The 17,625-nt window shown below is 51.9% G+C and overlaps 1 protein-coding gene across 2 annotated transcripts; it reads left to right on the top strand.

The window, feature by feature from the left end:
- Window positions 1-2,242: 2,242 nt before the first annotated feature.
- Window positions 2,243-17,220, top strand: MAVS (mitochondrial antiviral signaling protein). Of its 2 annotated transcripts, none has more exons than XM_010972745.3 (7): window positions 2,243-2,712; window positions 5,970-6,158; window positions 7,091-7,265; window positions 8,551-8,696; window positions 9,444-9,600; window positions 11,529-12,043; window positions 12,899-17,220. In XM_010972745.3, the coding sequence occupies exons 2-7, from the start codon at window positions 6,042-6,044 to the stop codon at window positions 13,355-13,357; spliced, it is 1,569 nt and encodes a 522-aa protein (XP_010971047.1). In that variant the 5' UTR covers window positions 2,243-2,712; window positions 5,970-6,041; the 3' UTR covers window positions 13,358-17,220. The 2 variants fall into 2 exon arrangements, with proteins under 2 accessions (XP_010971047.1, XP_010971046.1); XM_010972744.3 differs by lacking the exon at window positions 2,243-2,712 and adding an exon at window positions 2,755-3,625.
- Window positions 17,221-17,625: the final 405 nt, after the last annotated feature.

Raw genomic sequence — 17,625 nt, 5'->3', positions numbered from 1 at the left:
CTCTATGAATTTGACTACTCTAGGTCCCTCATGTAACTGGAGTCATACAATATTCGTCCTTTTGTGACTGGCTTACTTCACTTAGCATAAATTCTTCAGGGTTCATGTTATAGCATGTGTTAGAATTTTTTCCTTTTTAAGGCTGAATAATATTCCATTGTGTGTATATACTACATTTGGTTTTATCCATTCATCCATTGATAGACATTTGGGTTGCTTCTACCTTTTGGCTGTTGTGAATAATGTCGCTATGAACATGGGTGTAGAAACATCTGTTTGAGTCCCTGCTTTCCTTTCTTTGGGTATGTATCCGAGAGTGCAATTGCTGGATCCTATGGCACTTCTATTTTTAATTTTTTGAGGAACCACCATATTGTTTTCCATAGCAGCTGCACCATTTCACATTCCCACCAGCAATGTACAAGCATTCCACGCCAACACCTGTCATTTTTTAAAAAATAATAGCCATCCTAATGGTTGATATTTGCTATAGAAGGAATGTTTATGTCCACTGCACCCTCCGCATTCATATATTGAAAACTAATCTCCAATGTGATGGTATTTGGAGATGGGGTCTTTGGGAGGTGATTAGGTCATAAAGGTGAAGACCTCAAAGAGAATTAGTGCTTTTTTAAGAGACCCAGAGAGCTCCCTTTTTCTTTCTGCATGTGAGGACACAGTGAGAACACTGTCCTTGAACCAGGAAGTGGGCCCTTATCAGACATCTAATGTGCTGGCACCTCACTCTTAGACTTCCCAGCCTCCAACACTGAGAAATAAATGTTTGTTGTTTAAGCCACCCAGTCTATGATATTTTTGTTAGGGCAGCCCAAATGGACTAAGTCAGAGTATCATTGTGTTTTTGAGGAAGCTGTATATATATATATATATATTTAATGCCCTGTGAGGTCCAGCAAAGACAGGGGTGACAACTGCTTTTGGAAGCCAGTCAGCATACTTCCAATATTCTTCCTGCGAGAATTGGATATGAGGTCACTGGATTCGGGGCAGGTAGCAGGCAGGAGTAATTCTCAAACTAATCAACATTCAACCTGTCTTGGCTAAACAAGGCAGAGCTGGCTTTATCCCAGTTAGTTGAGTTCAGGTGTGACATTAACACCATTCTGTAAATGCTGAATGTTGTGAAATATCCACAGGGTTACCACATAAGGTAATAAAAAAAAAAAAAGGTGTTCAGGTATCTTTCTATGATTCAGTTTGGGAGCACTGGCTTTGGAGATTGGCATTTGCACATGATCCTGGCCCAAACTCTTACTCCTCAGTTGTCTTATTTTTCTTTTAAGTTGCAGTAAAGGTGTAACAATCTTAAGTGTACAGTTAATGCATTTTTTACATATGTGCAAGCCCAAGTACTCACCACTTACATCAAGATACAGAACATTTCCATCATTGTAGAAGGCTCTCTGGTACCCAACCCCTCAACACACCCCCCAGAGATAGCCAGTGATATCATTTCTACTTATGTAGATGAGTTTTGCCAGTTTTTGAATCTTAGCTTACCTTGTGACTTGGAGCAAACAGCATGTGCTCTTTGTGCTTGGTTGGTTAGCCATGATGCCTATTCATCCTGGTAAGATTGATCCGTGTTGTGTTTATCAATAATTTGTTTCTCTTGTCTGTTCTTTTTCACTGCTGTATATGACACGGTTTGTCTCCATTTTCCTGCTGATGGACATTTGCGTTGTTTCTAGAGCTTGCCTATTATGAATAAAGCCACTATGAACGTTAGCTATCGTGCCTGTTTCTAGGTGGACCCATAGGTCACTCAGGAGTGGTTGCTGGGTGATACGGTTGGCGTACGTTTAACTTAAGAACTGCCATTTCCCCAAATCTTTTGATCTCTCTTTAAAACAGGAAAAAAGAAACCTCTACCCGGTTATTTTGAGAATACTTAATGGGCCCTAAGACGTAAGACTTTAAATCTGTACCTGGAACCCAGTGAGCACTCAGTAATTCCTGGCCTTTGCCCCAGCAGAGGGAGGGTGAGGCGGTTGGCGAGCACTTAGGAGAGGTACCGCCCCAAATCCTTGGGCGGAGAGGACTTTCCCACGCAGCACTCAAGGCCCACACCGGAAGTGCCTGGCGAGCCAACTTTGGCGCCCCTGCCCTGTATATACCTACCTGTCCCAAAATTCCACCCCCCTCGCCCCCGCCACTCCTTCCTGCCTCCTCAAGCCCAGGGGGAGCGTCGCCTGGCTGAATGCTCGCGCCCTTGTGAGCTTTGTGTGTCACCCAGTGTTTACTGAGCACCCTGTGTGCTGGGCCCTGGGCGCCCAGGAGCGAACGACATAAAGACCCTCACCCCACAAATTACTCGGCGGGAGGAGGGGTAGCTTTGCGTAGGAAGCGTCGGGACCGAGTCCGCCACAGTTTCTACTTGGTTTCTAGCCAGACCCTTGGAGAATTACCCTGGAAGTTGCTCGAGAGGAACAAAAAAAGAACATTTGCTCCTCCGCGCCCCAGCAGGAACCGAGGCCAGTCCCGAGTGCGTGTCCAGCGCATCCAGGCCCCAAAACCGAGGCCAAGCGCCTGCCCCCGCCGCCCTGAGGATCCAGCTCGCCCGGAAGCCCCGCCCCCGCCGTTTGGCCTGTGGCCGCGCGGCCCGGGCCCTGCCCCTCCCTGCCTCCCTGCCGGGGAGGGTTCCGGGCTGTCCTCGATCAAAGGCTGGTCGCCTGACCGCGACTACCCAAGGTAAGAGCGCTGCGCCGGGAGCTCTGTCCTCTCAGCTCAGGGCGCACGGACGTCCTTCCGGAAGGTGGCCTGCGGTGCAGGAGCCGAATGGGACTCGGGAGTCCTCCAGGGCGCGTGGGCCTTGTGGCGCGGGGGGCCAGGAAGAGTGGGTCCTAATTAAGGCATCAAGGGCTCCGCGCGCCGCATCTTGCACCAGGGACTCGGGGGGTGGGTGGCGCGGGGCGTCTGCTCGGGCTGAAGGGGAGGTTGGGGCGGAAGGAGTCGGGTCCTGGCTGCTGGGCTCTTCCAGCCGCTGGCAGGCCCAGGGTGACCTCCAGGCGAGGCCTATCCCGGGTGCGCCAACCCCTGGCGGCCAAGGCCGCGCTTGCGGGTCGAGGGCTGCCGCCCTCCCCTGGGTCTTGACTGTTCCCCGTGGTGACACCTGTTCAGAACGGCCTCTTGGCGCTCCCCGGACCTAGATCTGGCCCAGGAATTCAGAAATAGGCCCTGAGGCTATGAGGCCTCGTCCCTTCCGGGCGGGTGGAGTTTTCTTTCTGGAAAGCGCTCGGAGCCTCAGGAGCAGTGGGGTCGGAATCGCTCCTTGCCGCGGCGGTCCGGAACACTCCGCCGGGAATCTTCTGTGAGACGGCAAGAGGGCGCCAGGAAAACACTGGAAAAAACAAAACTGTTTGGAAACTGAGAGACGTCTGAGGAACAGTTAGCGAGCTGAGAACCGCTGCTTTGGAGGGCAGTGTTGGAATGTCCTCAGACCTGTCGGAAAGATTTCCATCTCTCACAAGAGAAGGGACTAAAATACTGCGTCCTACCAGGAGCACCCTCACTCAGCGCCTCTCTTCCGCCCCGGCCCTCGCCCCAGGAGGGGTTGTATGAGTCTCACTTGCTGCAGGGGTCGCTGTGCCCTGCAAGGTGTATGGTGAGTTGCAATGAGGCAGCAGGTCCTGGGTTGCAGTCCTGTCAGGCCAAAGTTCAGCCGTGCAACTTGGCGTCACTTCTTCTCTCGTGGGATCGTGGCAAGGATTAAATGAAAGAAACTTAGGTTGTGCCTGCCTATAGTGGACCCTCAATAAATATGAACAAATATGGGCTTCCTTTCTTTTTGGTTGGACCCTTTCTTCCCCCATGCTCCTGCTAAACTCTATGCCTCCCGCTGGGATGCAGAAGAACGTTATCACCTGACTCTTGATCCCCTGGGAGAGAAGGAGAAAAGAGTCTGCCACCACAGAGTTGTTCTTTCCTCATCTCCTGAAGGCTCAAGGGACCCCCACCCCACCTCCCTGATCCTCTTGACCTCTGTAGTTAGTACTTGCCCCACCGGGAATGTAGCACCTGGTGGTTTGCAGAGCAAGTCATGGGACATGTGGCTGTAAGGCCAGTGAGCAGCAGGTCGGCAGGACTGCTGCCCCATATCCCATGTGGCAGAAGCCTGGCAGCCTGAACAGCTTTTGGGAACTTTCTGCTCTGCAACACTGTCTCCTAGGCTTCCCACCTAATCTTGACACCCATGTTTCTACTCCAGCCTGCCCCTCTCTCCTTTGCTCCCTTCCCTTCTTGAAAACCCCTTTGGACTCCAGTAGCATCTTATGCTTCTCTTGTTGAAAATGGAGCTTTGGAGTCCCCTCTGCACCACTACTTCTTCCCCAGATTCTCTGGCTTGCTAAGTAGCACCCTCCACCCACCCAGTGCCTAAGAAGTCAGCCTTGATTCTTCTCTCTCCTTTACCTCTCATATCCACAGAATACTGGGAATCCAGCCACTCTTGCCATCTCCATGGTTACTATACTGGCCATACCCATTACGTGTTCCCTGCTATCGCCTCCTGACTTGTCTCCTTGCTTCCATCCTGTTCCCTCCACAATCCAGTGTCCTCAAAACCACCACAGAGGTCTTGAACATAAATCAAATCTTCTCCCTTCTGTGCTCAGAACGCTTCCTGTTTCACTCCAAATAAAACCTAAAGTCCTTTCCTATATTGTCCTAAGTGAGTGGCCCTTCCCAACCTTCTTGACCTTGATCTTTGCCCCTCCCCCTAACTTTCTAAACCTGGATCACTCCAATCTACTTTCTGTTCTTCAAACATGCCAAACTCGTTCCCACCTTAGGACTTCTTGCTTGCTGTGCCCTCTGCCTAAAACATGGATCTTACAGCCAAGAACAGTTCAGCTCAAATGTCAATTCAGAAAGACTTCCCTGACCATCCCAGTTCAAGCAGCATGCCCTTCTTCAGGGGCTCTGTCTCCTTATCTGCTTTATTTTCTCTGTAATCTTTATTACTTTATTACTAGCTGGAATTCTTATTTAGGGTATATTTACTGATTCGTTATCTGTCCCACTCTAGTAGAATATAAATTGGTTAATGACAGATCTTGTCTGTCTTATTCCCTGCATGAGAGACAAATAAGAAACAAGCAAACAAACATTTATAATTGCAAACTGTGGTAAGTAGTACATAAGCAACCCACAGCAATTGATTGTACTTGGGGCACTTTTAAATTTCAGGCTTACAAAGCTGGACTACTGTGTTGTCAACCAAGCTCTCTGAGCCATTTAGGGGTGAGGACAAGGCTGGAAAAAACTGGTAACTTGCCCTGGGTCACACTGTGAGTGAAACTCAGCCTCCTACCCTAAGGATATGTATGTAGCAAGCTTTAATGGTAGGCTTACAGTCATGTTCTGGAAAGAACCTGGTCCTGGATCCTGAAGACCTCAGTTCTTTGCTCTTCTACTAACTAGCAAGCCCTCTTCATTTCTTGGAACTTCATTTTCTTGACCACTAGAGTAGGATGGGTTGTATTATGATCACGCTGGGTGCTTTCTTCTCCTTCTCCCCTCCTTCTCCTCCCCTTCCCCCCAGTATACTTCAAAGAAGCAGGACTTCCAGATGGAACCCTCTTGCTGTCAGCAGCTAGGGGCACATTCAGACCTGGGGATGATGAGGGAGGTGGAGCCAGAGCCCTCCCCAACACTGACCAACCTGCAGGGCAGAAATGGGTTCTAGGTCTTCTGGATCTGTTTTTGTTTTGCTTTGTTTGTCCATCAGTTTGTTTTTAAGCAAATTCATCGATCAATTCATTTTTAAAGAGATTAATTTAATAATCCTGTTTCATTATTGCCTGGGTCTCACTCTGGGACTCAGGCAGTAATGAAATAGGATTATTAAAGAAAAAAGCAAAAATTCCAAAGAGCTGAGAAAGAAAGAACTGCTTTTTGCCCAACCTCACTCCCAATTCTGTTGCCATGTGTGGTCTGTTTTCTTCCAGTATTTTTTCCTCTCTCATTCCATCCACACTTCATGGGCCAGAGCCCTCTGTCACTTCAGAACCTGGACAGTGATGACGTTTGCCGAGGACAAGACTTATCAGTATATCCGCAACAATCACAGCAATTTTTGCCATATCCATGTTCTGGAGATTCTGCCTTACCTGTCCTGCCTCACAGCAAGTGACCAGGTGAGCCAGGGTGTGACAACCAGGCACTGATTCGGGGCAGGGCTGTGGAATTGGGAGCTTCTCCCAGGCCAGGGCCAACTCCTTCCATCTCTGTAGTCTGTCTCCTGCTTCCCGTCCTTGACATTTTTCTAACTTTCATAATAAAGTGTGCCTCAGGGTGTCCTTTCCAGCCTCCCTGAGCTCCCTCTTGTGTCGTTTTGGTGTAGTGCACCAAAATACTGCATAGATTTCTGGGCTCCGGGCCCCTCACCCACATTTATCAGAATCTTCTTTTTCTTCATCTTCCTCTCTCTTGTCCTGTGTCCTTGTTCCTGTTTAGTTTTGATTCCATTCTCCTTGTTATGGGACCTGTCCTGGCAGGGAGCCTGGGGCTCAGTCTTGAGAGTCCATGGGAATAAGACTGTTCTAGCTCCCTCAGCACATGCTGTGGAGTGGGCCTGGCCCCTCCCATTTTAGCTGTCCCCAGATTGAACCCAGCAGACTCCGTCCACCTCCTGCATGCAGATGCTGGTGGTGTGCGGGTCTGCGGCTGGTGGGGTTTGGCTCCTTCCTCTTGTGTTTTGGTGTTTATGGGACTACCTTGCCATTTAGTTCTGCAGTAAATGCTTTCTATGGGTTTTTGTTTCTGCTACCTGGTTATTTGTTTGTATGTGCTAAGCCTCAATTTCTTCATCAGTAGAGTGGGTATAATAATAACATTAAATAAGATTCTTCATACAAAGCTCTGAGCAGAACGCTTGAGAGCCTATTTCTGGTAGCTGCTTTTAAACCTGGGCTCAAACCCTGGCCTTGTCCTAGGCTCTGACCCAGTTTCAGATGGTTGCCTCCCTCTGTGGCTTTCTAGGTACCTCCAGTTGCAGCTACCCCCTCCAGGGTGGGGAAAGGGTCAGGACCACCTGGCTTGAGCTAGGCAGTGGGGCTGTGTCTTTCAGGACCGACTGCGGGCCTCCTATGAGCGCTGGGGGAACCAGGGCACCCTGTGGGAGCTCTTCAGCAGCCTTCGGCGGAGGAGCGGCTGGGTGCATTCCTTCATCGAAGCGCTGAGGAGCTGTGAGCATTCTTGCCTCGCTGACGAAGTGGCTCGCGTCTACCAGAGCAACCTGCCCCGTGAGCCTCCTGCCCTGGGCCTCTTCTGGGACTCCTGTCTGATTCCACTGGCCTCCCCTCTTCTCTCCTCACCCCATACCTCTGGCTTCCTCTGTCACCCTCCTTCCAGCCTCCTGGGCAGTGGACAAACCTGAGTGTAGATCCCAGTTTGGCCACTTAATAACCATTATTAACCCTTTGGTCAGGCCCCTTTGTCTCCCTAAGCCTCAGTCTTCTTCTCTGTAAAATAGGGCTAATGGCAACATCTACCTTGCAGGGCTGCAGTAGACACCATGGGATGATGGCGTATTGAGTGCTCTGCTGGGGCTGAGACCCTCCCATATGCTCAGCAAATAGAGCCTTAATTTTTGTGGCCATGATGATGGCCTCCCACCCTCTTCCTCCTGTCTCCTCTCCCTCAGTTCACCTTCCCTCTCTCTGCTCATCTCTCTCCCCTCCTTTCACTTTCCCGCTCTTCTCCCCGTGGATTCCTTCCTTCCTTTCTCGTCATCTCTTCCCCTCCCACTGGTTTCCCCTGAAGCCTTTTAGCCCCCACCCACAGCTGCCCAGTTATCCCTCAGTGTCTCTCGGTGCTCCCTGCCAGGCCCAGTGCCCAGGGAAGGGTCTGATGAGCTCAGGGTCTCAGGGGCTGAAGCAGGAAGACTTGCGCCAGCCCTACTTATATTTCAGACTAGAGACAACTACTGACACCCTGCTTAGATTTACAGTCTTAGCATGTCTGTGTGTTTGCCTTTCTTCTTTTCCCTCTTTTCCTTCTTCCCTCCCTCTCTCCCCTCCTTCCTTCCTCCCTAACTCATCTCTTCATTTGTGGAGGTTAGCAGTGGCTCCCTCAAATACAGACAGCTGTGGTGGGGCCAGGGGTAGGGGCAAAGGAGAGGGACTGAGGAGGCAGCTTTAAGTCAGGGGTCAGTTAGTGGTGAGGGCCACCCGTGAGGAGGAGGAGGAGGAGGAAGCGCCTGGGTCCCAGGATGTCCGGGACAGAAGTGATGACTGCTGACACAGTCTGGGTGGTGAGAGGCCTGCGAGGTGCCCTTCCCTTCCGTACTCTCCTCTCACCCATTGCTCCTTCTGCTGATCCTTGTCCTCTCTAGCGCCACTCTCCCTTCCACACCTGCCTCCACTTGGTGAAGCTTGTCACCTTTGGGGAGTACCTCCCACGTCAGGACAGCTTTTGGAGCTGTGGGACTGACAGACAAGGACCTGGGGGCCTAGGAACACCCAGGCCTCTCCTGTCACTGACAGCCCCCCAGTTCCTCCTCGACATCACTGTATCTTTGTCCCTCAGGGACTCCAAACCAACCCCCAGCCCCAGTGGAGCCACCGTCAGTTCCTGCTGTGGCCCCCAGCAGCCTCCACAACTGCTACAGAGAGGATGAGCTGAGTTATCCTATTCCTGTCCAGGACACCGAGCCGCCAGAGTCCCCGGGAGAGGTGCGTCTTCACAGTCTACCTTGAGCCTTCTGCTTCTGTGTTCCTGTCTGCCCACTTCTGCTCACCCAGCCTTCCAGAGGCCCTCTCCTGTGCCCCACAAATCATGCCTAATCTCTGCTCAGAACCCCAGGGCTCCCCCACTGGGGATCTGCCCTAGACCAGCTCCCAGACTGCCAGCCAGGACTTCACTATGTGGCAGCCCCCAACCTTCTGTCATCAGCTAGCTGTGAGGTCAGTTTTGAGGTCTTTGCAGTAGTCCACGTGAGATGTTGAGCTGGCTCGAGGGATCAAGGGGTGATTAAATGAGGGGGAGTGAGGGAGCAAGAGGTGAGGGGGTAGGAGGTGGATGGTGGGAGCTGAAATCATTCCTAGTAAAGTCAAGTTTGGGGGGAAAGATGACTGATTCTATTGGGATATGATGTAGGGTATCAAGGAGACACAAAGTCATGGACTTGCATCCCAAGACAGGGGTCTGTGCAGTGGTCCCACAGATGGGGACCTTTCTGTAGGGCCAGACAGATGAAAGGGACCCTGTCATGAAATGACAGGATGATTTTCTGTGAGGTGGGTTCAAAGTCACCTGTAGACAGAAGTTGTGGCAATGATGAAAGCTGAGGCAAGGGCTTCCTTGGCTCCTGTGCTCCATGGCGTGGGCTGAGGCCTGCGAGAGCTGCCCCAAGAGCAGAAGCTGCCCTTTGCCCGCCCCTGGGAGAAGCAACTGCCTTATTCACATTTTCCCTCTTGCAGAGTTCAAAGAAAGTCCCACAGTCATCCAGCTCTGGGGCTGTCCTGAAGAGGCTGAGTGGCCCCCCGGAACCCTCCTCTGACACAGTGGCTCTCAGCCCCCTCCCCTCCGGTGGGCCTCAGGAGCAGGACACAGAGCCAGGCCGCACCCACACAGCAGGTATGTCCAGACTCCGGAGTCAGAGGGCCTTTCTCACCTCCCGGTCAGGGTAAGGGTTAGAGTGGCCCCTCTGGCTGTCTTGGACAGGAGGCAAAGGTAGGAATAAAAGGAGCTCATCCCAGGGAACAACCCAGTTCCTTAGAGGGCATGTTGGTTAGCATTTGCTGTGTAACATACAATCCCAAAATTTAATGGCTTTAAATATTTATTTAGTTCATAATTGTGTGGGTCAGCAACTGGGGCTCGCTCAGTTGGGCAGTTCTGATCTTGGCTAAGTTCCCGCTTGTATACATGTCAGTGTACACATAAGCTTTGTATAACTCTGGCTGTTGGCTGGGGTACCTTGGTTCTCTTCCATGAGTCTCTCATTTTCCAGCAGACAAGCTGATTTCATATACTTGAGAAGAGTTCTGAGAGAGAGAAAGAGAAAAAGAGAGAAAGAGAAGGAAAGAGAGGGGCTTCTGGTGCATAGGTTCAAAACTAGCGCAGAGTTCTTCCTGCCTCTTTCTGTGGGACAAAGCAAGTCACAAGGCCAACCCAGTGTCAAGAAATAGAGAGAGAGACTTCATCCCTAGATGAGAGGACTGATGAGGTGACCTTGCAGAGGGCATGGGTACAGGAAGGAGATGTGAATTAGGGCCACTAATGCACTATACCAAAGGGACTCTAGGATCTGCCAGGACCTGGAGGACAGCACCTGAAGGAGAGTGCAAGGCTAGGCCAGCTGTTGGCAGCTGGGTCTCTAGCTCCCAGTAAATCACCAAAACTTTTCAGCCCTCTGAGGAAGTATGTTGTTCATCAGCCAAGGGCCTGGACCCCTGCACCAGCCCTCTCAGTAATATAGTGCTGTCTGCTCTGATCTCCCAGACTGACATCTCTGCACCACTATTTCCCAAACTATGTTCCACATGACTGGTGCCCAGCCAGCCCTCGCTGTCCATGGGAAAGCCGCAAGGCACAGCCACAAGGCACATGAGCAGTTAAAGGCTCAGAGAAGCCATCTTAGTGCCCCATGCTCTTGTCACGCCAAACTGTGCCCCAAGCTTCCATTTGTGTTTTATAGTGTCCACTTGCCATGGAACACCTTTCAGGAAATGCTGCTGTGGATCAGGGAGGCAAATGGTACTTTGATTTCAGTACAAGCATCGATACAGTTCCCGTGACATTCTGTCGTATTAGATTTGGGGCGGGAGTTGGGGGGTACATCAGAATCACCCCTGACCTTTGTCCACAGTAGGGCCTGGCATGTGCATTCTAAGAGTTCCATAGGGAATCCTGATATTTCCGCCTTTATGGACCATCACCACCTGCTCCCTCCTGCTTTCCCCACTTCAGGCCGTCCTCCCAGGGGTGGCTTTGTCCATGCAGCCCCCAAACCCTTTGGCATTAGAGAAGATTTGCACACGCTGGGGGCTGGCTGGGCCTCTGGTGCCACATGACTAATGTGAGCTCTTCTCCTTGAGCCATCCTGTTGCCCTCTGCCCTGGCCGAGGATTGCTCCTACTGGTAGGAAAAAAGGCAGTGGGAGAAACATCCAGGATTCCACTAGGCTAAGGAGAAGATGGAAGAGGCAGGCACAAGAGGAAAAGGAGGCAGGCAAGAGAAGAAAAGCAGAGGATTATTCATTAACTAATGATACTCAAGCTCCTAGACCCTGGTAGAAGGAGGGATTTACTCTTGTGAGAAAACAAGTCAAGGACCGAAGAGAGACAGGACCAAGGATACACCTGCAGCCGGCCTGGGAGAAGTGGCCAGAGGGACTGTGGAGACACCCGCTGTGGGTGGGAGGTTGGGAGGCTTAATGCAGTAGCAATGGTGTGAGTTGGGGCAGAGGGACCCTTCTCTAGCCCTCTGATCCCTGAGTCACTGTGATTTTAGGGTAACACTCTTGTGGGTTTGCGTTTCTCCTTTTGTTTCGCCACCTGCAGGCGTGGTCCCCAGCCTCACACCATCCCGTGGGCCTGTGTCTCCGACTGTCTCCTTCCAGCCCTTGGCCCGTTCTACCCCCAGGGCAAGCCGCTTGCCTGGACCCCCAGTGTCAGCTCCATCTGTTGGCACCTCTTCCTCCTCCACTGGCTTGGCCTCTGCAGGGGGTGCTGGTGACCAGGCTGAAGGCACTATCTGCTCCAGTGGGGCAGGGGTGCCCACCAACTCTATGATTGCCTGCACAGCACCCTCCAAGGTACCTACCAACTCAGCACTTGCCAGCACAGTACCTTCCAAGTTGCCCACCAGCTTGAAGCCCGCTGGTACAGTGCCCACTAATGTGCTCGCCAGTCAAGTACCATCCAAATTGCCCATCAATGCAATGCGTTCTGGCACAGTGCCACCCAAAGTGCCTGCTGGCCTGGTGCCTGACCACAAGAAGCCTACGACCATGGTGCCCAGCAGGGTGCCTGCCAACACTGGGCCCACTGTCAGGAGCAGCAACAGACCCTCGGAGGTAAGTCCTCGCAGTGATCTAGACCTCTTCCCCAAGCCCTGTCCTTGGACCCTTTCCAGTCTCCATTCTGACTCCAGCCTAGGCTGGTCCAGAGCTTTTTTTTTTTTTTTTTTGAGGCTATAAGGACAGCTGAGACCCAGCCTCATCAGACCTCACACCATGTCCTTTAGAGTAATAATAATCATGAGAGCTCTTACGTGTGGATGCTTCAGAAGGGTCAGGTGGGCTTGGCCACCTTCACTGGTCATGTGCACTAACTCATTTAGAGCTCACAGCTTCCTTTTAAGCTCAGCAGTGCTATTTTGCAGACATCTCCTCAGTGAGAGGGTAGAGCAGGGTGGCCTGTCTGCCTCGATGCCTTGCTCTTCACCACCAAGATATCTGGCCTGCCCCACTGTGACCAGCGTTTTACAGACTGCAGTCCCAGCCCATCTAGCCTGGAGCAGCTGCCCAGACCCAGCAGCCTCCACAGCTGCCCGCTCCGAACCTGCAAGTCTAACCCTTCTGCTATTGTTTGCCTGGAGGGACCAAGTCCAGGACCCCTTGGGCGCATGAGGCCGCCCGTGACCAAGGGATCCCTGTGGTGGAAGTGAGCTCACAGGCAGACCAGTGAGTAGAGCTCTCAGCCCTGGAGGAGGTCGCCCCTGATGCTTCTGCAGGGCCTTGGTCCCCTCCTCCCCCACTGTCCTCCTGTACCATCAGCGAGTTGAGTCCCCAAGCAAGGGTGGCCTTGCAGCACTATGAGAACTGATGGGTCAGGGTGCTAGTTCTTGGTCTGGCCTGGGAATGGGGCCACTCAGCCTGGCTTGTCTCCCTGACATCCTCAGTCCCTTCCTGTCCCTCTTTCTTTCCCAGGAGACTCCTGCGTCTCCAGCACCCACAGGCGCTGTTGCTGGAGGTACCTTGCCCTGGCCAGACAGCAGCTCTGACCGCTGGAGCTCAGAGCCAGAGCTGAGCAAGCCTGGCGGGCTGGTATCCAGGATGGATAGCCAGCCATTCTCCATCTGCTCTGCGGACCTTGCCATCAGCTGCAGCGATTCCCTGGGCGCAGGGCCGGACAACGCCCCAGAGGAGAATGAGTACGTGTCTATGGACACCATTAGGATTCACGAGGGCCCCAGCGCCCCTCTCCTGGGGGACAGCCCTGGGATGCGCACCCCTCCGTGTGCCCCAGAGTTCCAGGCAGAGGAGGAATTGGAGGAGTCGCTGACTGTTGGGAGAATCCTCTGGGCCCCATGGCTTGGGGCGGCTGTGGCTGGGGCACTCCTGGCCACACTCCTTGCTGTGATGTACCGGCGGCGTCTGCTTCAGTGAATCCCCCAAATCCCCTTCACCAGGCATCTAGTCCTTCCCCCGCAGCACATCCGCTGGAGCCACAGAGCAGAGCTGTCTCACCGTCCTTGACCCCTTTGCGGGGCTGACAGAGGCTGGGTCACAGGGGAGGCAGGGGCCAGGCCTGGTCTTGGGAGGCAGCATTTTCATCCCAGCTTGTGCCCTCTTGGCTCCCTTTTCATCCTTGGCTTTCTGGGCCCTGGGCTGCCCCAGGCATTCCAGACCTCACCCTGGCCATCTGGGTCACCCTTATCCTCTGGAGGAGATACCCCCGTCCAGGCCTTATCCTTCTTTACCCAAGTGCAAAGATCAGGAGACCACAAGGGCTCAGCAACATCCCCTGCCCTAGTCCCTGGCAGCTGACAGCAGATGGGTTGGGTAGGGAACCCCATAGGACATCGCTCTGGCCCCCAGTGGCTAAGCCTGAGGCTATTGTCCCAGGAGCAGCAAAGTGGCCCATCTCCAAGGACCTGACAGCTTCTAGTCCCCTGTCTCTCTGGTTCCCCTCCCCTGCCACATAAGGATGGGGAGGAGGTCTGGAGATTCCCAAGGACTCCTGGGAAGCCTGACGAGCTGCTAGGCCTGAGGACCACCTAAAGAGCCCCTTTCCAGTCTCATCCTGGTCTCTAATCTCCTCAGCTCCCTACAGGGCTTGGTGTGGGAGCACCTGCAAGGCAGAGCTCAGGTCAAGGTTTGGATTTCAGCTCCATCCCTTCTGGGCTGTGTGGCCTTGGCCACAGACTTCTCCGGTCTTGCTTAGCCACATGGACATTGTGTATCATGGCTCATCGTTCTGGGTTCTCCTGAGATTGAGGGATACAGGCCTTTGTCAAGTGCCTAGCCCAGAGTGGGTGACCACTAAATGCTTCTACTGCTCCCTGGCCAGCCTAGTAGAGATGAGGGCATGAGAGGCAGAGTGCCCAGTGGGTAAGGGTGCAACTCTGTAGTGTACGGTGGCCTAGGCCTGCGTCTTGCTCTGTCTTTCTCACTAACTATGCTCTTGGGCAAGGTGTTTACCTCTCTGTGTCTCCATTTTCTCACCTGTAAAATGGAGATGAATAACATTTTTAATATGTATATATCCTAGTGTTGTGAGGATTAAATGAATTTATCTATTTAGAATGGTTGGATACATGTTGTTACTATCCCTATTCAAATATGGAGGAACTGGAGCACTTGGCTACACCTTTAGAGGCAGATGGCAGACCCTCCTGCCTCCCCACCTTTTCTATTTGCCTCTTACTTTATCCCGTGCATTGGGGAATTATTTGGGAGTGGGGAGGGAGGCATGTCCACTGGGGCATCTATACAGGATGGGGGCTGGGGTGCCCCCAACAGCCAGATTGGTGGGTATCCTTGTGGATTCTCTTCAGGTGGCCATTGCTGGACAAGGGGCAGACACAGGAGGCTCAGGAGCTACCTTCATTTCTGGGCTCTTTAAGAGACAAGGACTAGAGCCCTGGGGAGGCATATGAGGTAGGGGTCCTTGTGGCCCACGCCCAAGCTGTCAGTCTGAAGGTCCTGCACCCTCCTTTGGCTGCTGCAACCTTTCTTTTCACTGCCCTAGGGGACTTCAGCAACCTAATGACCTCTACTTCTACCTCTGAACTTCTCTTCAACCCTCTCTCCAAACCCAACAGACTGCACCCTGAAACTAAGTGCTCACTACCCAAGCTGTTTGCACCACTCCCCATCACCCCTGCTCTTAACCACCCTCTGTGCTCCTCCCTCCCTCCCAGGTACCAAGGTCAGAGAACAAGTCATACACTGGTACTGGTTTTAATGTGTTACCCTCCCAAGGTGATTTTGGAAAAAAGTATCTCAAGAAAGCAGTGTGTAGACCCAAAGAATGCTACTTGAGTGGTAGAACTTCAAGCACAGTGACCAGCCATATGGGGATATACCTTTGGGTAATATGTGTAGGAAACATCCAGGGACCTACCTGGTGCTTTTCAAATTATGCTGCCCTGAAGCTCTGACTTGGCCTGCATTGAACAGCATCCCTATTTTGGCTGTTTTCAATCTGAAGGCCTCTAAAATGCCAACTTCAAGCAGAATTGGGATTGGCCAGTGTGTGGAGGCCTGTGGCCAGGAGAGGGCTTGGGTTGATGACGTGTGTCAGATCTCAGGAGTCCTGGGTTTGGAGTGTGGTTTCAGCTGCAGGAAGGTGCATGTAGGAGGGAAACCCAGGCAGGTTCCCCTCATGGATGATGGAGAGAGGGAGGAAGGACCAAGGAGGACAGGGGGGACCTCTTCCCCCTGTGGTGGGCACAGCTACCTACACCTGGAGACTTGGGAAATCACCCTTCAGCTTGAGGGAAAGGCTAGGGTGGGGCCAGAGGGCCAGGTACTGTCCTAAGCACTTAGGGCAGACTCACCAGTAGCTGAGGTACCTGCATATAAATCCATCTCCATCTTTACTCTCTCCTGTTGAAAAAGTTCCCTTAAAGCCCAAGGACCACCAGTGCTTCTCCTTCCCTGGGAAACACCTGCAGACTCTGCTTGACGGACCACGGAAACCAGGCCAATGCCTTTCCCTCACCGCGTTTCCCTTGTTTGATGTACTCACATTCAATTGATTTAGGGGAGTTCCTAGTCAAAGATCAGCAGGATGCCCTTTACTCTTTCAGGCCTTGGATTATTTATAGCTTCATTTAAGAAACATTTTTTATTATTATTATGGAAAACTTAAGCACGCATGGAAGTAGAGAAAATAGAATAATACCCCCCCCATATGCCCATTACCCAGTTTTAATTATGGACTCATGGACAGTCTTGTTCATTTCTGCCTGATTCTCCTTTTTCTGTGCAGATTTCTTTCATAAGTCAGAGAGTAAAGGGTTCAGAAAGCCAAGGGACAGACTTGGGTCAGAAGGATTTTGTGGCAAAGGCTCTCTCTCTCTCTCTCTTTTTTTTCAAGGCAGCATTAGGTAACAATTAGGCATTCCTCTCTTGGTTTCTTGGCCTCAGTGGGTGATATCCCTCTTGAATCAATTCAAAGTATAAGCAGTGCCGGGTCCCTGTCTTAGGAGGAGAAAACCAGAGGGGTTCCTTCATTGGCAAGCTCCTTGGAGGTGCCTGGCTACTGCTCCTGTCCCAAAGAGGAGGTGATTGACAGGTGTGTCCAGTGGCAGTTTGCCCCATTGCACGAGGGATTGCTCTAGGATCTGACGGAGCCCTTCCAGGAGGCAGAAATTCCCATTCTTGGCCAGGCTCAAACTCTGCAGTATGTCTCCTGCTCCTATAGGAGTTTCCCAGGAATGGAGTAATTCAGGCCTTGAGGTCCCTTGCTTTCCAGCAATGCGCTATCGTGAAGCTGATGACCAAGGAACACCTCCACCCCGACCTGCAGGGAAAGTAGTGTCCAGGGTCCCTGGGCTCATTGGTGCTGGAAGTGATAACTCTTCATGAATGAAAATCACATGCTATCCCCTGCCACCCCATGCTCACCTTTCTGCTTTTTGTCCTGTAGGCAGGGGCCATGAAGTTCACACTTGGTGCAGATCATGGTCACCCAGAATTCCTCACTCCTGTTGTTAATAACAGCAACGGTGGAAAGGGCTACCACTTACCTCATACCATGCTGTGTGCCAGGTGCTGGGCTAGGTGCCTTACGTATACTAACTCATTTAATCCTCACAAAGACCTTATGAAAGGGGTACAATTATGACCCAATTTACAGCTGGTCTGCAAGACTGGGAGGGAGGAAGGGCCAGAGGGGACAATGCAGGGAAAACTCTGACCCCTGAGCCCCAGAGCTGGGTGTTCTGCATGCCCATGATCCATAGCTGATTGGATGTCTGGACCTTGGGACCCCAATTAAAGTGAGATTTCACACCATCACATCTCTGCCCAGTGTGCTGAGATCTGCCCCTTGCCGTAATAGTGTAATAATGTGCAATATATGATTAATATGGTCTCAGAGATGTTTATCAATATGACTGTAATCACTGTGTGTGTGTGTGACCAGGCTCAGTGGGCGAGGCAGGGGACATAAGTGCAAAATGCCAGGCCTCTGGAGGCCAGTGTGGTTTAGCAGACATTGTTTGTTAAAGGATTCTCTTGTGCCAAGTCTAAGGCCTAAAATGAGTAAGACACCTGCATACCCTGCAGTGCTTGGAAATGGCTCACAAAGTGTGTTGGAGACAAATAGCTTTCATGTCATGTTTTCATGTACAACATGAACATCAACAAATACTGTGTCCTGAGCACGGGGATGGGCCTTGGAGACACAACAGTAAAGCAAGGAG

The sequence above is a fragment of the Camelus bactrianus genome, chromosome 19, assembly GCF_048773025.1.
Source record: "Camelus bactrianus isolate YW-2024 breed Bactrian camel chromosome 19, ASM4877302v1, whole genome shotgun sequence".
NCBI lineage: Eukaryota > Metazoa > Chordata > Mammalia > Artiodactyla > Camelidae > Camelus > Camelus bactrianus.
The sequence above is the reverse complement of the archived record's forward strand: the minus strand, read 5'-3'. Positions and strand labels throughout refer to the sequence as shown.